Source organism: Tyto alba, unplaced genomic scaffold, assembly GCF_018691265.1.
Source record: "Tyto alba isolate M040663 unplaced genomic scaffold, T.alba_DEE_v4.0 Super-Scaffold_45, whole genome shotgun sequence".
In the NCBI taxonomy this organism is placed as follows: domain Eukaryota; kingdom Metazoa; phylum Chordata; class Aves; order Strigiformes; family Tytonidae; genus Tyto; species Tyto alba.
The window spans coordinates 16,101,650-16,125,168 of NW_024881321.1; the positions used below are offsets into that span (position 1 = coordinate 16,101,650).

Sequence of the window (23,519 nt, forward strand, 5' to 3'; positions counted from 1 at the left end):
ATCCCAGCATTTTTACGGAAACTGGAAAATATCTTCAATGGCTACTGGTGATTCAATTTCATAACATTATCCCTTTGGTGCTCATATTTTTGATAAAGTTGATTGTGTGTACACACAAACAAACAGAAAAAAATCTATAGAATCATAGAAGCTTAAATTTCGGTATTACTGCACAAAATATCAGCTCCACTAGAACCCACTACAGAGTGCAGCATATCTAGTCTGAGATAGATTACATTGCTTAAGACTGTGATCGGCCTTTGCGAAACAAGAAAAGCATTTCTTAGGAACGTAATGATGCAGATAGCGTTTTACACGACTAACACAGCCTGCTGTAGGGAATTAAAATAAACAAAATAAAATAAAATCAATCTTACATTGAGTGAAGTTTTGATGTATAAGTGCTGGCAGCTTACATTGCCCAGAGCACAGAATGAGTTTTGCCATTTGATAATTTGCTTGATTCACTGTGCTGCCTCATGCAGGGCATTTTATGCCTGATTTATGTTTAATCGAGTCACCTGCTTAATGTTAGGGAGGGTCACAGTTAGATAGAAGGGTTATGACCATATAGGGCTTTCAACATCTCCCAGTTTGACATAAGAAATGGGTGTAAGTGTTAGAGGTCAACCTTTTTCTTTTATTTTTATTTAATGTTCTCTATGGAATATTGCATAAAACATTAATGTACCACAAAACCAATTTGATTCCCTTTAGGAACACAGTAGGCAAATATGGATTAGGAGACTCAAAACACTGACAAAATAAAATAAAAGCTATCTGTATATATGTAGGGAGAATATGTACATTCTATGTGAATATGTACATATTCACCTAAAATATATGTAGAACATGCATACTCACTGTAGATAATAAGTGACTACCTATATGTGAATTTTTTTAAAGGATTATAAGGTACATCCTTACTTACATAAAAATGAATATAAGTTTTCTTTTTAATGGATATGCAATCAAATTTAGTCTGGTGTCTGTAGAAAAACTACAGATTATAAAAACAAAAGGATGGTAAACTTTTAATGTAATTAAGGTGTCCAGATTTACTACTCATACTGAATGTTCATCCTTTCAAACATATATAACTGGACATTAGGATTATCAGCATTTTCTTTCTGATAATGATATGAAAAAATACATCTATATTTAATAAATAAAACTAGATGTGGACAACTACTACAGATTGGAGAGCTCAGACACATCCCATCTTTCTGATTCTCTGTGGTTCCACATGCTGAAAATTACTGCAGGACATTACATATTTTGAGATTAAAGTCCTCCCATATAGCACTGAAAGAAAAAAAAAATGATATTGTGCCAAATAAGATATTTAAAGATGTCTTTTTAAGGAGAAACTATTACAGTTAGCAAGGAAAGATGGAATTCAGCACTTACCAGTTTGGATAGCTGCATTTCCAGATTCACTTAATGCCAATTTGGTTTTAAAAAATAAAGTCTTTGGGTTTTTTTGCTATTTTAGGAATAGTGTATATTTTTTAGAGGGAACAGTGTAGTTACTTGTACCATTGTGGATAAAAGTTCTAAATGAATGTGGCATTGTAGCTTTAGCAAGTTACAGGGAGCAGGATGACAGTAGTGATCCTACTTTAGAAAACTCCGATTAGATTATTTCATCGGAACAGTCTAAGTAAGCAACATTTTTATACTAATTTATCCTTGTTTACAGCACTGGAGGACTGTTCTTATGCTAAAACTAACACTAGCGATCCTATTGGATTTAACATCAAGAACTGCAGTGTCTTTGGTTGTTTAAATAGCATATTAGTTCATTATCACAGGAAAAAATTTCTCAGTCTTTTAAGTGCACCAAAATACGTACATGTTATGTCATGAACCCAGGTACCAGAACCCAATAACAGACACAATTCACAGTGAATCCAGAGGGATATCAGAAGTTTCAATCCTTGGCTTTAATGTGATTTGATTGCTTGCTAAATTGCATGTGTGTAATATACAACATTTTGTGCAAAAGATAAATACAAATTTTCTTACTTCTTTTTATTACTATACCAAGAACATACTAAGCTTCTTCAAATACTTTAAACATATCAATCATTTCCACAGATTCATCTAATGGACTACATATAGACACAGTTTTGCATCCACACTTTTAAAATAATTTACCTACATTGACAGCTTCACTCATCTAATTTAACATTAACCTCCTAAAATTTTAGCATTCAGTCTGAACTCTTCATCTAGGTTGCATACAGTCAATGAAGAGACATGGACATTTCCAGAGGGTGATTCGTGTGGCCTATCTTATACTGAGATATATCACTCTCTAGAGGTATCTACTACTTTCCCCAGCCTGTGAAAGGAGATGAATTTCTAAAATTTCAACAGCTACTTTTCACACATATTAGCAGATGAATCTCCTCCTTGATAGTTAACTTCTTAGATGGCTAAAGCTAGGGAAAATTAGTTTCTTTCCTCAGATAGTGAAAATATAGTGAATACATTTACTGGTATGCTTGCTGATTCTAAGGAAATGCAATGAATCTGTTACTTTGGAATTCGATTTCTAGTTACATGTTTCCTTTAAAAATAGTTTTATACTCATAAAGAACTACTACTACATCATCTCAACATCCATTATATCTACTTGATTAAAAAAACTTACTTTACAAAATTTTAAAATATTTCAGACATTAAACTCTCAGCAAAATAAAATAAGCCTCAAAACAATACATGCTTTGTATTCTTCTTTAAAGAGGAAAACAGTTTCTATTAAACATTATTTCTTTCCTTCTTTCTTTCAAGGACTCTATTTTTACCCCAAAATTTAAAAAAATAGGCCCTAATGGACAATCCAGAATAAAATTCACTTTGAATTCTATTAGTTCTGTTACCTTCTATCAGTTTCTGTCAAATATTTTGCCAGGTTTTTTTTCATCCCTTGTTCCACTTCATAGTAAAATCAAATTAGGGAGGCAAACTGATTTCACAATATAAACATTAACTTTTTAATAAAAACCTAGATTTAATGTCAAAGTACATATTGCTAGGGAATGCAAAGCATTGACTGGATTGAGTCCTTTCCAGAAGGATTATTGATAAAATCTGGCCCACATCAGCAGTAATGGGGTTATCAGTAGGAACTCTACTGAACAAGACGTTCAGTGATTGGTCCCAAGTTATTGCCAAGTTTTGAATTAGGGCTAGAAATCAGCTGCAGAGTAGGACATAAGCAAATGTCTTAGCCTCTCTCATGTAATACAGAATCCACCATTTAACTGTTTGTGCGTTTTATTGCTGCATAGAAAAACTTGAAAATATGAATTCATCAGAGCATACAGAGAATCTCAAACAAGCTCAGAAAGATGTAGTTCTGTTCACTTGAGTAAACCTAAAGGGATGATACTCAACAATGATTATGGGCCTATTTATCTCATTTAGTGGAGCATAGTCATGATATCTGAATTAACATGTTCACACGGTACATGCACCACACAGAGGTGCTAACTCAGGAATGGAAGCTCTTTGTCATGTTGTAATAGCGATGCACCCAGGTTGACAGTGAATGATGTATTTTGTATTGTAAATATACTTTTAATTCCACCTTCTTGAAGGCATTGGCAGACCAAGGAGGAGAGTTATCTGAAATGAATTTCATAAGTCCCCAAAAACTTTTAAGTTCCAAGAATTTATGAAAATCTACCAGCCTTCCCTCTGCTGCTGACTTTCAGGACAGGCTGAAACTGTTTTAATATCTGTGCCCAGAAAGCTCTGTTGTCAGTAGTGCTCCCTGTCTCTAAATAAAGTGCTCTTATGTAGTATATTTCACATGAAAAAAGTAGATGATAACAGCCAAAAATGGAGAGTGGAATCCTGAAAGCCTCAGCATCAGAGATGTGCATTGTGCATTCTAGTGAGAATTACATAATACAAGCTCTGTGAACTGGATGGAAAACTTATTAAGAAAAAAAAAGATAGATTATTCCAAAAAAAATTAAGAACTTTTCATCATAATTACAATTTTAAGCGAACTGTGAAAATTCTCTTTCTAGATGATCTTTAATGGGATAGGCTCTGCGAACAGTCTTTTTTGACCCTGTGCAGTGCAAATAATATTTTCATGCTATGATAAAATTGTGACTGTTCATTTAGCAGGTGTTTTTTCAATAATTTGTTACTGTAAACACCTCATTCAAAGACAGCATGAGAAGATGCATTTGCCCAAATACTCTTGAAATTTTTTTTTTTTGGGTGTCAGTTATACAAAACTAAAGATTTCTTAGAAAGTAGCCATTTTCTCAGGTGGTGAGGTTTCTTCTAAAAGTTGTATGCACTATATGAAAGAAAAACAGTGCAATTCAAAATTATTAAATTGTCTGAAAAAAATTCTGAGAAGCAGTTAGGAAGCAGGAGGAAGCTGAGAAAAAAAGGCCAAGGAATTCAAGACCGTATTTTCTGCAGACTTTTGGCAAAATGCACATGAGACGCAGTTACGAGAAATAATGAAAAATGCTAGCACTGAAAATCCCTTTTCATTTGCAATTTACTTATCTATCAGTGTTTAGTTTTTCATTTTTTTCTTTAGAACAACATTATCTAATGGCATTCCTCCCAGATTTACTACATTAGCCATCCTGGTGACATAAAGTATTCATGATTGGTCAACATGTTAAGAACAAGGGAAATAATAAATCTGTTGAGCTTTAAGCAACAGCATTAAGGTGTCTACAATGAAACTAATAATCTTGCCAAAATATAGTTATACAACATGATTTAATTTTTGTCCAGACTTGTTTGGGCAGTTGGACTCGATGATCATTGTAAGTCCCTTCCAACCGACCTATTCTTCTATTCTATTCTATTCTATTCTATTCTATTCTATTCTATTCTATTCTATTCTATTCTATTCTATTCTATTCTATTCTATTCTATTCTATTCTATTCTATTCTATTCTATTCTATTCTATTCTATTCTATTCTATTCTATTCTATTCTATTCTATATTTTATGCACACTACAAACATGAAAGCAAAACCAGTGTCAAATTTAACTGAGCATCTTTGCTTTTATTTGGGTTTGTGTCTGATAAAAACACAACAATGTAAAGTAAAAAGGAATTTAAAGGGGAAATAAGGGAATCTCAAAATCAGTCAGTTTTTATCAATGGGAAGATGGGGTGTATATTTATTCTGTTTAAAAGACAGAGTAGTGGACAAAATTGTATGGCCTAATCAAAACTAGTCAAAGAAATGAGAAAGTATCATATTATACACCATGATATCAATACACACTGCCAAAAAAAAAAATGTTGGTTAGGATATAATCAACTTCAAAATCTTTCATATCTCTGAAAAAGATGTTGAGATCTGGAAGACAGTATATCATGTAAGATAAAGTGATTTTGAATACAGAAATAAAGACAGGGCAGCAGAAACCATTCCAAAGCAACAAATACAAAATGAAACAATTATATAGTAAACTCTGGTAGAAAGAATCACTTTAAGTAACCATAGGAACAACACTATACAAAAAGTGAGATGGAGCTAAGCAATGCGTGAGATGTTAGCATTTAGTGACTGAGGATTAAATGAGGAGCCTTCTACTGGGAGCAGGCCACAGATGGATCTGTGTTAAGTGAATAAATACAATTAAATCATGAATAATTCTAAAAGAAGTAATGAAGCAGATTCAAATACAACTCAAAAAGACAGTGTTATCTCAGAGGTTATATAAACTGTTCTGAATTATACAGCAAAACAAAACACCAAAAAAAAAAAACACTTAGCACGAATTTTTTACACAAACAAAAAAGGATTTTCCAAGGGCAAACCACATACAGTTTCTGTGGTTACACTGAACTAAACACAGTTTAAGATGTGAGACAGAAATTAAGTTAATTGGCAATAACCTTCACCCAACTTGATCACAAGTTATATAAGGGCTAAATTAAATATCATTCTGTTTTGCCTATGCCCTAATTTAATCTGGGCTACCTACTGAATCTATTACCTTATTTGATTACTTAATAAAAACTACTGTCTGAAAAATAAATAAAAATTCTGAAAAAGTGCAACATTATTTCTGATACAAAATCCTGGTATTCTTTTTAACTTTTAAAGTACCAATTCATTGGCCAAGAAAGTTCTGTGAAACTCGTGCCTTGTCAGCTAGACAGGACTAGGGAATTAAATATTTGGAGTGAATGGTAAGAGAAGACATCCCAGGCAAAATCTTAGGATTTACTGTTATTCTTCATTTATTGTTACCTGTTCCAAAAATATTTCTTTCCATTATTAAAGATTTAATGAAATAAATCTGAATATTAAATAAAGACAAAGTAGATTTGAGAAAGGAGAGGGAATAAGGAAGATAAATTAAAATACTCACTCCTACCACAGTTCTGTGAGTTTATAAAGCAGTTTATACAGTTCAAAATTCATAACAAGGCTAAATCTGTGTAATCTGGAACCAGTGAAATTTCCAGTGCTCATTAAGGAAAATGTCTCAAATTATGATGGATAAAGAATTACACATTGTAGTCCTTCTATCAGTTTTCAGGGGAGAGTTGTAAATAAGAAGTCAAAAACAAAGCTGAGATCCCAGAACACCTGTAGGAAAATCCAAAATACTTATTCACATAAAGTAAGAGCAAATATTTGCTTAGAGCATGTGACTTGGAACTCAAGATATTTTGAGGTGATACAAAGTCTCAATACCAAGTTTAATATTTTGATTGATCTCAGCAAATTCACTTCTGGTAATATAAGTGGAGATTTAAATAAATAAATAAACAAACTGAAAACAAAACACTACCAAAACACATCATAAAGCACTATAATAATAATAACAAATTCTACTGACGCTATAAAGACAGTAACTGACAATTATAAAGTCATTTAAAAGCAAATATTTTTCTTGAGAAAATTATGCAGACAGAAATCTGTTAAAACAGAAACTGTATGAATGATTATCCGTAACAGAAAGACTCAGATAGTAGCAGTTACAGGTCATATCAGTAGGTGTAACTGCTGATCTCATTATGACTTTAAATTTTCCACAAAAAAAGATTAATTTATAAGATTTCTTTCCAAGTGCAAAATCAGCTAACTGTTCTTCAATTTCTGAGTGGATGTGGATATGGTAATTATCCCATGTTTGGACTGAGTGCTTCTTTTTGTGCACAGGGATAAGGGCACCATACAGATAGCAAAATGTTTGAGTTTTTAAATTATTCTTCATCATCAGAAAGTTAACTTGGGGCCTCCAGAACAGGAGTAAAAAGAGGAAAGGTAAATTCAAAAGATCAAGAGCGTTCTCCTGGAATAAAGAAGAAAGTAATTAAAGAATCAAGAAAAAAGGTATACTGCAAGAGATTTTAATGAAAAAAGTCATAATCTTTAACACACAGTGGACAAATGGTATCAAGCTATTGAGCAGAAGGTGGAGAAACTGAGTTGCTTATACTTAAAACAGCATTTCCATATAAGCATTTTTAATTGCTTTCAGATGCTTTTAGATCTTGGTAGTGATTAACTTCATTCAGCAGACATGAGTAAGTGCTTGTGTTCCAAAAGCTTGTAAATTTTTGGCACTTGGTCTAATAAAAGATAAAACTTTCATAAAAACTTTTCCTTTGGTTTCTTTAAATGAAAACTGTACTAGAAACTCAACAAACGAAATACTCATCCTAGTATTAATTTTGTAGTATAGATACAAAACATGTTCTGTAATCAGCCATGGACAGTAGAAGAAATAGAACTAGCCAGGAACTTTTCCTCAGGAGAAAATATGGATGATTTTTTTCTTTAGACTGGGAAAGACTGTAATAGGAAAAAGAGTTTAGACCTGCAGTTGTAAGCTGCCGGATGCAAGCTTGCCCTTTAAGACAAAGAACAGCTCTGAACTGTTTTATTTATTGGTACACATGCAGCCATAAAAGTCATATTCTTTACATGAATAGTAACCTAAATAGTAGCATCTCTTGCCTAGGCTTTCCTGGGTTGTAAGCATTTGGAGTTTTTTTTCATTTAACTTAAGAGTTATCTATTATGATAATACTTATTTTGGTTCTACATACACGTCACATCCTCATAACAGTCTTTCCATATAAAATATTAGCCCCGGTGATAATAGAAATAAATTTAAAGAGAAATCTAAGTAATTTACATTTTATATAAAAATGTGCTCATGGCTGTATTTAAAAGAAAAAGCTAAATCCTATTTCATAGTGAGTTATTCCATATTCCATAAACATGAAGCTCACATTGTTAATACTATAGAGGCAAAAGTGCTATATTTTTTATCATTCACCTCTGGGAATATGTTGTCCTCAGTGTGTTCAGCATCTGTATATCTGAGACTTCAAAGGCCGAACATAATTTGAGCTTTCAATAGAGGAAAAAAATTACTTTAAAAATTGTTTTGTCACACAGTGACTGAGTGCACAGGAACCACTGTTTTCTTCCACTTGAATGAAATATTAATCTAGTAGAATCTTTTGAGGTACTTTTCAAAACAAATACACTGATTCACAAGAAATCACCTTTCTCTTCTCAAATACTTGCATTGAATATTGATGGGATGCTGAAAACCATTCAGGATTTTGTGGGTTTTTTTGTTGTTGGTAATCTCATACTTGCAAAAAGAATGTACTGTTGTGATGCAGTAAGTTACCTGATTATTAAATCGCGCAAGTAACATAGTCCTTTTATTCCCATATTCACATTCATTTATTAAGCAAGGGTGCAGGGAAATCCTATCATTGTTTGCACTGTGTTAAGCAGCTTTTCTCACCATCTGAAGTCCAAGCTTAAGTGACATTACAGAATCAGTACTCTAATACAGTAATTATGTACAGGTCTCCATATAGTGGATTGATGCATCATAGCATATATATTAAGGAATTAGTTTACTGTCAAAACAAAACATAAAAGTGACATCATTCTTTCTAGTAGTGATGTTGTTTATTTAAGATCCTACCCTTGATTTTCACGGTTCCTAACAAGGTAGTGCCAGTAACCTGACATAATCATAAATGGAGATTACTGGAATACAGAACTGATACCACCTCATGTTTTGAATCCTGTATTTCCACTGTAACTGCCAGAAAAACTCTTTAAAAAAAAAAAAAAGTCATCTGAAGAAACCAATGCTATTCTACTAACTATCCCCTCAATAAGGGCAAGCCATGTGTGTGGTCTTAGTGCTTATGATATCAGACAGCAAAATGAATATAGAGAAAAGGAAATATAGTAGATGCATCTGACCTTTTAAAACACTCCCTGCAACTTGTTCTACTTCCCCTATGTCTATCTAAATCTCAGCCATCATCTAACAAAGGTAATGTTGACAAAACCTTACTTTTCAGTAAAACTTGTCAGTACACTATCTGCCATTGCTATGGCTTTTGATGAGTTGAAACAACTCAGTGACATTATTAATTTTGTCTTGACTAGGTGAAGTTTTCATTTCCCCAGTTTACACAGTCCTAGCATGCTACTGTTTTCATAGTCAGAAATTAATACATCATTAATTGATGACCTCATCAAAGCAATGTAATAACAGTAACATTCTCCTCAAAATAAGATTTTTTTTCTAAATGTCCATAGTAGTCACATCTCAAATACTAGTAGCAGTTACAGTTCATTCTTTGCTGACAGCTTGAATACAGTATCTCATTGAAATTAAGACTGGACTGAAAGGAGATGATTTATGAGTTACTTGTAAAACATTCATAACCAAAAAACATTTCAGAAAGACAAAGTAAAGGCTCCTGTATACACACTGTTGAAAGAGGATAACCCCTGAAAAAAATGATACAAATACTGTAACGGTATAGTTTTGTAACCTCTCAATAGTAACAATTTAATAGACAACAGCAAGCAAACAAGCTTGTATTATGTTAAATGAGTTGGTTCTATCCACTCATAAAGAAGAACTCTCTCTTCCCTCTGCCTTTCTCTCTCTTTTTCTCTCCATCACATACACACAATTTTTTAACGCCCCTTCCTATCCCTTTCCATCCCATTCTGTTTGCCTTTCCCATTGCTGCCTCAGGCACACAGCAACCAACCAACAGAGCTACCTATTTCTGCATCTTGAAGGAATCAAAGAAGCCTTTTCACCTGGAGAAAGTAGAATGAAGTTTTCAAACTCAGAAGTTTGAATGAATAGAAACTCAGACCAACAGCTGGAGTTTTCATAAACCACAAGCTCTTGGAGGCAGCTCCACAAACAATAACTGACAGATCATTTTATATTTGCAATCTTTCTAAGTGCTTAACATCACATCACAATACAGTTCTGACATAAATACTCTCTGATTTCCAAACAAGAAAAGAAATGTTAAGCAACTTGCAGAAGATCTGGAATCGAGTTTGAAAAACAATCTGGCCTTGGAATCCTGAACCTGGGATTTCAACCAGAACAACCTTCCTCTTCAAAAACCTTCTGCAAGTTAAGACTACTTTATGATAGCTCTAATATATTGCGTAGGACAACATTAGTAACAACAACCATACAATGCACTGTGAACAACTGATAGTGGATTCATTATAATTCTGATAGTATGCTATCATGTCCTATAAAATTCATGCAGGCAATGTTACTAGAGCTGTAAGTCATAAGGACAACTCATAGTGACTGGTCCTCCTTGGAAAACTGACTCAGTTCGTTTTGTGTTCAACAAGCTTGTTGCCCAAAGGTTAGATATGATGTGAACAATAGATGCTTGACCCTTCCAAGCTGTTATCAAATACAGATGACTTAAAAGAAATATTAATAAAATCAAATAGTATAGTACTTAGCTCATTTTTTTTTTTTCTTGAGTTGTAGTCTTCTAAAGCTTCCCAGACATAACAATGTTTGCTTGCATACTTTTCTTAAAGATATTATTTACTTGAGTAAATTCTTACATTCACCTACATCCTGTATCATACAACAAAAATACCTGGGCTACCTGACATCTTTTCTGGATATCCTCTTCATATTTAAGTCCTTGTATGAGATCTAGAAAACTCCATGGCACACACTGTTCTTAACCAGGAGACAATCATATAAAAAAATTACATTTGACAGTGCACCCCCCAAAAAACCTCAAAACTGAGTTAAATACACTAAGTTGCCGTTTCTTACTGTACTTCAAAGAATCTCCAAATATGCTACTGAAATCATGGACCATAAATTTGAAGTAATTTTTTACTGAATGTAGCACATAGCACTCACTGGTAGGAGATCAAATAAAAAATTAAGAGAAAAAAATCATTCACCCTTCACTGATCATGTCACTCAAGGCCCTAAGTAGTCTGATTCTATAGGACAGCAGATAGGCACCTTGATAGCACTCAAGAACTTCATGTTGACGTGATGCTGCAGAACCATAGTTAGCAATGTGATGAAACTGAGCTTTGCACCAGATCTTGCTACACTTGCTCTAACAAGTCTTACTATACTGCTATAGCAATCAACATAATTCAGTAAGAGACCAATGTGTTTGCAAGACTGAGATACCATTCCTAGTTCAGCAGCCGAGGTTCATTTATAGTGGCAGTGTTTAATAAAATAATAATTAATATTTGGTGTTTAAAATGACGATGCACTGTTTGTTCTCTAAAAGTTTATTTTTGAACTGATTAGAAAGGAAATGATTGGGGTATCAAACCATTTTGGCTGAAAGTTCTCACTGAAAAGCAAGAGTGGTTGGAAAAATATCAGGTTTATTGTACAAAAACCAGCAAACATAAGAGCATGACTATTTTGATGCTTTTATATTGAAAGGCTCTGACTGAAATCTGAACTACAAGACAATCTCAGTATTTCCCACAACTGGTAAGCTTACATTCTTTAATTTTATGAAACAATCAGTGTTTTCTGCAATATGTATTTTTCCAATAACTTTTTCATTTCTATTATAAATAGTACGTTAGAATTTAGAAAGCTATAGTAATCACTAGTAAACACTTCAGTTACCAGGTCCAAATTTAGTCACTGGTAACTTCACTGCACACAAAAAGATTTTAATTGCTTTCTTCTGTATCAAGAGTTTGGTGGGTTTTTTAACTTGCTGAAACAATTATTTGATTTTTATAAAATTTGTGGCTACATGGAAAATTAACTTAATTATTAACTAGTGAACGGAAGGGACTCAGTGGAACTTAAACTTGATTTGGGGATTTTTATAAAATTTGTGGCTACATGGAAAATTAACTTAATTATTAACTAGTGAATGGAAGGGACTCACTGGAACTTAAACTCACTGCAACTCTGGTTTTCAGAGATAAAGTCTCTTGTGCTAAAGTAGAAGACAGATAGCTATTCAACAGGATGATAATATGACAAAACTATGACAGTGTTTTCAGAAGAGGACAGGTGGCCTGAATTACACCTTAATTATGATTTTTAAAACTATGAAATAATGTATTTACTGAGTTGAGTCAGTATATCTTCCCACTGATACATCAACTAGTGAACAAGATAGAAGCTTTCACATTAATTATAATGACTACTTCCTTAATGAAGTGCAAAAATGTTTGTGTAATATGATTTGGTTTCTTGAATCAGGTTACAGTTTAACACTCTGAAAGCAGGATTTTGTTGCTTATTTTTACAGTAAGTTAGTTCAGCCCAGAAAAACAGTGTATCATCCTGAAACACCAACTAAAAGCAATGCTATTGTTAAAAATGATTAAACAATAATAACCAAAATACTGTGTTAGCACGGAATGTATTTTAAAAGAAGTGATAGCCACTCAATTTTATTAATGTATATCTTTTTAACCAACACAGGATCACAAAGTGTACATACTACATAAAATAAATAACTGAATAATAGGTTTGCTTCTCAAAATTCCTCAGTATGTAACTCAGACTTTTAATTTCTAGCCTCGGAATGCTGATAGAAATCAACTCTCTTCACTTCGATAAGTTAAATACATTAAGACCTTACACAACTGAGTCTACAAGGAGAAAATACTTCCAACTACAGATTTTGTTTCTTGGCAATATCCAATATGATGTGGATATAGTAACAATGATAATTATATTTTAACCATTCTTTCAGTTATGTCTAATACATCACCAATAACTGCGAGCCAGAGAAAATAAAATTTATATAATTAATCTTTGTTTGAATACCGAATGATTCCATCTTCTCCTTTAGCAGAAATGTTGCTATACTTTATCAACAGCTGCATCTGTGAACTCCATTTGTCCTCCAAGCTGAAATAATCTATACAAAATCTTTCAACTCTCTCCTTACCCTAACCCCCCCATAAAATCGCTTCATGGCTCAGAGAGTTTAGTAGAGGATGAAAGTTGAAACATACTTTTATTGATTCAGGCACACAGCAAGAGAGAGAATAAGGATGAAATTAGAAATTACATCTTCAGATTATCACTTAAGAAAAGGAAAAACAGAACAAGACCCTAATACGGGAAAGTAGTTATAATTTGTACACATGAAACATTTCAGAGGCAGTTTAATATCTTTCCAATGGAAGAGTCTGGTATCAGATGTGGAATAGGTAGACAAAACTGCCTATCATAAAGCAAAATCTATTCAAAATAATAATAGCAACAGTAATTACTCAGATTAATGGAAAATTAACATAATAAACATGTAAGGTGTTTTAACTGATATATCTATACCTATATAGATTATATGTATGTATGTATATAAAGTAGTATTCTTATCATGCCCTATAATGATTTCCAGAAGCACTTTATATTCACATTTTATCTTTGAGAGAAAGATGCATTTCCTGAAATAAGTACAGGAGTTTTGTAGTTACTCATTTCATAACCCGTAGACTAGAGACTCAGTAAGCCAAGCTGCAGAAGAATTAAGTCTGGAATTTTACTAAACAGCTTCAAAACTTCAATGCTTAAGAATAATTAAAAAAAAAAAAAAAAAAGAAAAGTGAAGAGAATTGCTTTTCAAAGTTTGTATGAAAAACAATGAAAATATAATTTCGTATCTTATATAGCAACTACAGACATAAAAATACAGAGCACGATGTATATCATACACTCAGGAATTACAACACTGCTTTTCTGATTACTTACAATTATCTACAGTTTCAACTTTAGACAACTTTTGAAGCCTTCTAAGCGCATTAGACAAGAAAAGATCTGCAGTATACAGAGATATGCAGATCAAAGTTAACAATGATGAGCCATCTTGTTTTGGAAGGGTTTCAAGGTGTTATCCAGATAAGCCTGAAAAGTCAGTACACCTGTCTGAACCTACACCAAACTCTTCTTTCTTCTGACTACACCATTTGTAACATAGGCAGATTTTAGTTCTCTGGACAATTCAGGAAGCTCTTCCTTTCCTGTTACTACAGACTTCTCATTTTGTCACATCTTCAGAGGTCCTACATTTATTTTAATAAACATAAGACTGTCTTTTCTCAGCTAACCAGCCTTTTCTAAAGTTGGGAACATTCTGTAAATTGACACTAATGAAAGACAGTGGATAGATCAGCAATTGTTGGCAATGTTTATAATCCTGTGATAAAATAGACAAAATATCACCAAAGAGGTGATCTTCACTTCTTTAATTTATGCTCCCTAAAAAAAAAAGGTGGAATATTTTTCAATTTTTCCTTTTTTCCCTTTTATTTTCCTTCTCAAAAGTCCCTAAATCTCAGCTTAGTCACTGAAAACTCTAAAGTCAGTCCATTCTAAGTGATGATGAAATATTCTCTGCAAGGGTTTTCAGATTGGATCAGTAATAGAATACATTTTCAAGGGTTCCTTAACTTGGACTCTTACAAAAATATACAACCCTGAAATTTAACGAGAAATCTCAGCATAGTTTTGTACCAATATTATTGCACACATAAACAATGCATGCAGAACCAGCCCCTTTAAAAAACAGGATTTAAATGTCTATGAGCAGATTTCAGAAAAATTAAAATTTTCAAGTAAAAATCGTATGTTAAATCATAGCATTGTGTATACTAGGTATACCTATAATTGCAGATCTCTGTTACTTAAAGAGCACTAAATAGCACATAATTGTTTGTGTGATCACTTTTACTCTTTTGTAGGCAGGAAGGAAACTTAGTTATTATATTTTTAAATCAATCAGAAAGCTTAAAAAGAAGAATTTGTTACAAAAAAAGGGAGAGAGAGAAGGGGGGGGAGGGGGGGGGAGGTGAGGAAAGCACTTAACAATCTGGTACTCTGATTTTTTTCTGCTTAAAGCTGCATCCTAACAGAAAATTCAAACTTCATAAACTTCTCAAACAAAGAGTCATCTTAGGACCACAAAGATGATTAAGAGATTGGAGCATCTGACAGAGAGGCTGAGAGAGCTGGGACTGTTTGACCTGGAAGCGGCTCAGGGCAGATTTTATCAATGTATATGAATAGGGTTGGAGTGAAGAAAATGGAGCCAGACTCTCCTCAGTGTTGCCCAACAGACACAAATTGAAATACAGGAAATTCCATTGAAACATAAAAGAAAAGATTTTATTTTGAGAGTAGTCAAACACTGGAACAGGTTGCAAAGAGACATTATGGAGTCTCCATCCTTGATGATACTGTAGTCCAAACTGGATATAACCCTGAACAACCTGCTCTGTGTGACCCTACTTTGATGAGTGGAGGTTGGACTAGATGATATCTAGTGGTGCCTGCCAACCTCAACTATTCTGTGGTTCTGTAAGTATGCAGTGAAAATATGGAGGAAGATGTTCACAACTGGCAAGAATTTTCTAGTATCAGCAAATGTGGCAGCATATAACAATAGCACCTATGTCGTCTACAGCAGTTATAGCAGTTCTTTCTTGATAGGGCTCTTACAGTAGTTTTGTACATATTCACAATGTAGATGCAAAGATGCTCATTGATTTGAACTCATAAAATCAGATTGTAAACCCATTTGCATACTTGCTTGTCTATAAAATTCTGGAACGACTGTCATGTAGTGCTGCTGTCATGATGCTCCTTACCTTTGCTGAAACATACTCCATGGAACACTCTAATCTAGAGCTTCCTTCTTACAGTTTGAATGTTTGCATTTTTTGTGCTGTTTGAGACTCAACACCACCACAATGGCACAGTCATGCTCACCCTTTCTGCTGTGGTAAACCATGTAATGTGAAACGAATTCCAACTTCATAGCAATTTCATTTAAACCTTTCCTCTTTTGCAAGAGACACAAAGCATTACCATCCTAAAGGATTCGATGATCTTACATATGCCTATCTTCTTTGATTTTGAATTATTTTCTTCCTTCTTTTTATTCATCATTTTAAAAAGTTTTACATCTGTTTTTTGGGGTTGATATTCTAAGAAATTGGATCTGTGTTTTTAGTACCATATATTTTTATTGTTAGCTTGTTATGACCAGCTTTAAAGGACTAGAGAGGAATTGGATACTTCAGGCATTAGTTGTGGTTTTAAGGTGCTTTCTTAGAATAAAAAGAATGCAAAAAAACCCTCCCAGAAGATATTATATCAAGAGGTGATCTGCTCTTATATATTAACTGTAACACAAAACCCCAAACGATAATGTTGACAAGGTTTTTTTTCCTGTCTCCCTCTTTTTGGCCTGATTATTTTTCTCTGACTTCTTTCATGTCATCTCCTTTCTACTTTTCACATGCATTTTTTTCTTTGATATTTTCCTGCCTTACTTCCCCCAAATAATTTCCCTTTGCTTCTGCAAGTTTTGATCTCTCCCTCATAAACACAAATGTTTCTGCCCTATAAAAACTTTTGTTCTTTCCCCACATAGACCCTATCTATTAGTCTCAAGTTGCATCCACTCTGCACCAACTTTACTTCTTTCACTAGATTTTACCCTGTAAATCCCATCATGCAAAATATTTTAATCCTGATTCATTTTTTTTGCTGGTCACACCTGCCCAGACTACCACTATGAGACCTACTTGCCTGACACCTTCCCATGCTTGCCTACACTCTCAGTCTCATCCCTCCTTCCCTCTGCTTATTTTATAACTGTCTCTTACCAACCTTAGCTGTCTGACTCCTCTTCATTTTGTCACTCCATCTTTAGCCTTTTGAAAAACTGTAAATTTCTAATAGAATATTTCTGGCTATGTGTCTATCTCACTATGTAAAGGAGCTCCTGAGCCCTCAGGCCAAGAGGCATAGGCGCAATTTTGTGCACAGAGCTAAACCCTCTTCAGTTGCCACCCTCCTCCAGACAAAACATTTGCATCCAAACTGCCAACAGTTTCTGTCATGAGGTATTTCCTATACTGTGCATTTTCTCAGAGAATATTAGTCATCTATAACCAAAACCATGCCAAGGATCATGCTCATACTTAAACAGATATGTGATCATAGGCACATACTCAAACATCCACCCATCTATCTGATCTCCAAGACCCAGTAATCTTCCTCTCTGTTTTGATCTGTCTAGTTTATTAACTTTCCTTTGCCTTAGCAAAAATCAGTGCTAAAGACTGAGATAAGTGGGGAACAACTGGGGAAGATGTAAAGGCTCAGGTAAGCTTTGATGAAGCAAGTGGGAGAATTTAACTCATCTTTAACTTAAACAGAGAGAATGTTGCACCACCATCAACAGGTTGACTGCTGAGTGCCTCCATCTTCAGGTGGATCTGTTCATCTCCTTCCTGCAACACAGCCTTTCCTAATTTAACTATGTGTAAGATCAAGTCACTGCTAGTAGATGTTATAGTAACTTTCAAAAGAAAATAGTAGTTTGAGAAACAGATTGTTACAGGACTTTACATTAGTATAAGGCCTCAGGAGATGTATCAAAAATAGAATTTCAGGATGGAAAATTATGAAAGACGTGTGTGCAGCATGGAGTTATTTTAACTAACTCAGTTTCTTCAGGCACCTATATTCATGATAACATTACCTAATCAAGCAAAGCAGCAAAAAATCAGAAGATATCTGACCTATTAAAAGTTAATAGGGAGATTATTGTCTAATGATAGGTAATTCACGCTCTGAAAGGTTTTTTGTTTATAAAGAAAAAGAACAGGGGTGAAAAATATAAAGTATTATTATTTGCTGTTATTTGTATTTTAAAGTACTGAGCTGCCACAATTTCCATTACATACAGTACATTTACGTAGCAATAATGTTACATTACAGGAACTCCTGTGTGATTATTTGGGCGCTGGTTTCCTAGACTGTTAATTTATTAACAAGTGAATATAAGCCATGAATTCAAAAGATTGCCCGTGTGAAGGTGTTTCTAGTGATCCTACCTGTTGGCGGGATGATTCCAGGAGACATTAGGCCTGGGACAGAATGTGGCATGATATGAGAATTCTCTGGGGAGGTGACACTTTGAGTCCTCTTAGGAGGCCTTCCAGGTCTAGAACTGAAACAAACAAACAAAAAAATTTTTACAATTAAGCTGTTGTCTTACACATCATTTCAAAGTTGTTTCAAGTGGTAACATGGACTGTAAATAAATTTGTTTCAAGGACGGTTGCTTTTGCAGTTAGATGTAATAGACTTCCATCACTAATTAGATTACATGCTGAATTCATTTTCCTCATTGAAGATCAGCCACTCTTGATGCATAATTCATAGCCTGCACCTCGTTACCTGCTTCTTCATATTAATATCTATACACAGTTTGAATTGCCTCGTTTGCATATGCTAAAGTTCTGCATGCAGCCTTCAGCACGAAAATTATGCACTAACTTGTAATAATTATTACAGTCAGCCTGCTATTGATTTATGAGACTTTTAAAAACCAAATATGTGTAGTACTTGTAATGAATGATATTTTAAGGTTCTTCAGGAAATTAAAAGGCAATGGCTGCCTAAGGAAATGTTCTGCTTGTTTGATTTAATACTACAGTTAGCTGGGAGGTGGAATGAAAGAGTGATTCAGACCTATAGCACATTTTTCGATGATATGTTTTATTACTTCGCACTGCTAGCCTGATATCTAGATGATAAATGACAATACATATCTAATGTGTGAAAAGGTCTTGCAATTTCTTTATTTTTTGTCATTTAAAAGATAAGTCAAGTTATCATTTAACCCTTATTCTATTTAAAGTGAAAATCTCACTAAGACACCCTACTTTAAATATACTACTTTATGTCAGAAAGGACACAGAATTATTTGCAAGATATTGTTGAGCAACTGCCATCATAGCAGCTTACATCTGTCCAGTATGGAAAAATAAAGGGCTTCAGGTTTAAGCACTCCTTGTCTGTTAAATGCTCCCATACACAACTTTCCATCTCCTGGACCATGTAAGTAGCATACAAATTAGATTCGGATTACAATGAAAATACTTATTACCCACTTACATGCAAATATGTACCTGCTACATACAATGCATATCCAAAGGCTTGTATTCTTTTGTACAGATCATAGCACAGTACTACTGCAATATCCTATGAGTGCTTATTTAGGGAACATTGTGGAATAACTTCACAGAAAAAGGTAATGTGCAGTTCTAACACTGCAGTGTTAACCTATGTTTTGCCAAACATCTGAGTTTCTTCACTTGTTTCAAAACAGTAAAAGAAAGGTGGTTATGAAAGGTTTTGCTCCTTAGGTCCTCACACTAGCAAAACTCTAATAAAAGATAACGGTATTTTCAGCTATGCTGGGACTGCAGAAGGAAGCAGATAATAAAATACCTCTGTTTTCTGTTCATTCCCCTTGTGTTTGGAAATACCCTTTTTTTTGCACCTTCTACAACACACCTTTAATAAACTAAAAACAATCAAAGTACAGGGCATTTTCTTGGAGCTTAATGACTCAAGGCACTGAGTCACCAACCTTAACTGATCATTAATTCCCAATCTAATGTCCTGAGCTGAGGTCATTATTAAAATTATAAGCTTGAAAATTTCTTTGATTGATTTGGGATTTTTGATTTTCTTTAATACAAGCAAAACTGTCATATGTTCATAACTAAAAAAAAAAAAAAAGTTGTAGAAAAAGAATATTGTCTTATTCCAACTCACAGAACCAAACTGTCTTCCGTTTTTCTTTGAAAATTCTTTGTGATTTACAATAAAAATAAACATACCATGAATACACATAAAACTGATAAAAACATTATAGACAAAAATGATCTGATTTAAATGGAGTGTTTCTAGTATATTCAGCCACCAAAAAAAATCCACTATATAAGAAAATTCTAATGGCTTAATTTAAATACCTATGATGATGCACTGTTCTCAAATCATTGCTGTAATAAGAAAATGGAAGGCTCTGACAACAGCATAAAAAACACAAGTGGGGTGCCATGGCATAATGCACAACCTACCAGTGACTCCTGGTCTTTAAAAACCAGCAAGTTCATACCTGCAAGGACTCTCTCTAATGTTTTCTACCAAATGTAGCCATGATGTAGCCTGAATGCTTTTGATTTTTGAGTAATACAGCCACCCTTCTTCAAAGCCTAAGAGAAGACACCCATGGACCAAATCTGTAAACAAAGGTCAGCAGCAAATTATAGGTGAATGATATTAAAATATCCAAGGCAAAACTCTTCCTTTGGACACCTTCTACAATCAAATTGACTGTGCTACCCTATACAAATGCGCTGCCACACTCAAAGCCATAAATGAGCCCTGTAACCCAACTCTACCCCATGATTTATCCCAAACTTTACCAAATAAGTGTTTCCGTGAAGTGCTAAACTCCCATTACCAATCTAACTAACAATATTTAAATGAAATTTCTAAGAAGTAAACCTCTTTTATTCTGATACAATTTTCAAGTGACAAAGCCCTAACTCCTGTTTACAATTAAAAGGCCTTTATCTATTTAAGAAATGTTTATTCCTTATGACAAGGCAGAAAAACACATGTAAGACTTATTTCTTAAGGTCTGGAAGATCTGATTTAGGGTCATGACAAATTATGCAATACACAATTAAAATGAGTAAATCTCTGACTGTTTAAAATAAGCACACACTGATTGTCCCCAATTACTGATTAAATAACAATAATTGTCTATGTAATTTATATTATGTACTTGTTTCATTAACCAAATTCCTAACTTGAAATACTACCATTTTATAAGATCTGTTTTCAGACTATCAGAATTGCAATAATTTTGTATAAATCGTTACCAAAGTTGTGGAAAAAACAGTATGTAAAAATTACTTTAAAACAATAATAACTTTAATTCTGTTTGAAAACTTGTATGTTGTTCTGTAGTTCATTATCATTTTTATAGCTATACAATAAACTCTTAAAAAAAACCCTCACCATTAAAAGCATAGCAAATGAGTTTAACTATCATAAACAGAATTATAAAAATAGCTTAATGAATCATTTTGTTGCTATTTTTCCTAAACTTCTGTACAGTAAAGACCTACTTACGTTTACATTAGGACAAGTTCACTTTCATTCCAAGGTAAGAAGCCTGCTTCAAAGTACTCACATCCCTATTTTGTATCAAAATCAGTAGATTTGTCTTCAGTATGAAAATAAAATATAATTTAAATGGGTATGAGTTGATTTGTTATGCGAAAGACTTATTTAAATGTCTGAGCAATGTAAGTTATTCTTCTAGTTGATGTCACTGAGATACAAAAATCATAGAATCAAAAAGCAGTTTGGGCTGGAAGGGACCTTAAAGATCATCTAGTTCCAACCCCCCTGCCATGAGCAGGGACACCTTCCACTAGATCAGGTTGCTCAAAGCCCCGTCCAACCTGGCCTTGAACAATTCCAGGGAGGGGGCAGCCACAACCTCTCTGGGAAGCCCGTGCTGGTGCCTCACCACCCTCACAGTAAAGAATTTCTTCCTTATATCTAGTCTAAGTCTACTCTCTTTCAGTTTAAAACCATTGTCCCTTGTCTGATCACTACACTCCCTACAAAGAGTCCGTCCTCATCTTTCCTATACACCCCCTTTAAATACCAGTATCCCCAAAGCCTTCTTTTCTCCAGGCTGAACTACCCCAGCTCTCTCAGCCTTTCCTCATAGGAGAGGTGATCCAGCCCCTGATCATCTTCATGGCCCTCCCCTGGACGCCACTCAAGCAGGTCTACATGTCCTTCTTATACTGGGGTCCCCAGAGCTGAACACAGTACTCCTGGTGGGGTCTCACAAGAGTGAAGTAAAGGGGAAGAATCACCATCCTCAACCTCCTGGACACACTCCTCTTGATGCAGTCCAGGATACAGTTTTTAAATTATCATTTAAATAAAATCAACATTTAAATAAAAACTGCTGATAATACTCTTTTTACTCAAATTTATATTTTATAGATAAGCTTTTATAGAAACACAAAAGATATTTATGTGAATAAAATCATTGGAAGAACAACACTGGTTCTCCTGAAGACAGATTTGACTTCTAAAGGTAATGCTAATTATCTCAATGGATAAACTACTCAAAGCTGACACATTCTGATTTTGAAGATTACTACAGTTTGGATTTTTTAGAGTTAAGATAAACAGGCAGAAGTGCCAAAACCCAAAAAGCCAACATAAGTCTTGTGAATATCTAGAGTCATAGTCCAGAGAAGTCAAGTAGTCTTTTGGGACTCCACAAGAAGATACTAGAAGAAACAGACCTACATCTGGAAGTCACAGCTGGTCCTTCTCTCTGCTGTTTCATTCTTTGAAGATCAAATCAGAGAGCAGAAATTTGACAATCTCAACAAAGATTCAAGAAGTCACAACGACTAACTGTTTTAAAGACCTGACTCAATTTTTAAAGTGAAGCATCTAAATGCGTTTAGCTCCCTCAAAACTCATCTGCCTTATATAGGCTTGTGTAAGCTTTGTATAAAAATCTGCAGACTTTTTTTCAGGTCTTAGAAGACACTCCCACAGACAATTGAGCTATATGTTTGGAGACAATTATGATCTACAATTACAAGATAGCATTATGTGACAGGTGAACTAAAGGTACAGACTGGTGAATCTTGAAACTCTCAAAAAGGGAGGAAAATATTTTATTAATTAGCATCATCTAATTAGATATTCAGAACACTTTCCAAAACCACTGAAAATAAATCCACCAATTTTTGGTCAGATTCCAATTTCATCCCTTCAACTTTCACAAATACTTCAAGCAACACTATGGCCCTGACATTTTAATCTTTGAAGAAAAGGGTGTATGTGTCTTCTGCACTGTGACTGGGATGAAAGGTATAAAACATGAGAAGCAACTGACAGCGCATTGTCCTAAAATACAGCAAGTTCTCTTGAAGTAGTTCTTTTTTGGTCTTTTGATCAACATATATTAATCTTACATCCTTCCTGTGTTACTGAATCTAGACAACAACAGATGGCTGAATTAAAGAGTAAAAAATGGAAGAATGAGTTATTATCAGTTAAAATGTTGTGCTTTGATTACACTTTTAAAGTTTTATACACCTCCAATTGCATTATCAAAGTACAAGCTTGCTCCCAGAAATCACTTTGAAAGTACAAAACAAAAGCAGACATAATCAGCAGAAGATCTGGTCCTGCACAATCGTATGAAAAGAGATGAAGGGAGAATGGATATGGGTTTACCTTTAGGCTTTAAAAATAAGCAGACTTTTCATTCAGCTCTTTTCACTATCTGCCAGAAG

The 23,519-nt window shown here is 34.0% G+C and overlaps 1 protein-coding gene across 4 annotated transcripts in view; it reads right to left on the reverse strand.

Moving 5' to 3' along the window:
* Positions 1-23,519, reverse strand: part of DACH1 (dachshund family transcription factor 1) — a 364,095-nt gene that overhangs the window by 192,081 nt on the left and 148,495 nt on the right. For all 4 annotated transcript variants that reach the window (XM_042805982.1, XM_042805980.1, XM_042805983.1 and 1 more), the window contains exon 2: positions 18,210-18,325. In XM_042805982.1, the coding sequence (XP_042661916.1) occupies positions 18,210-18,325 (116 nt within the window). The remainder of the gene's footprint in view (positions 1-18,209; positions 18,326-23,519) is intronic.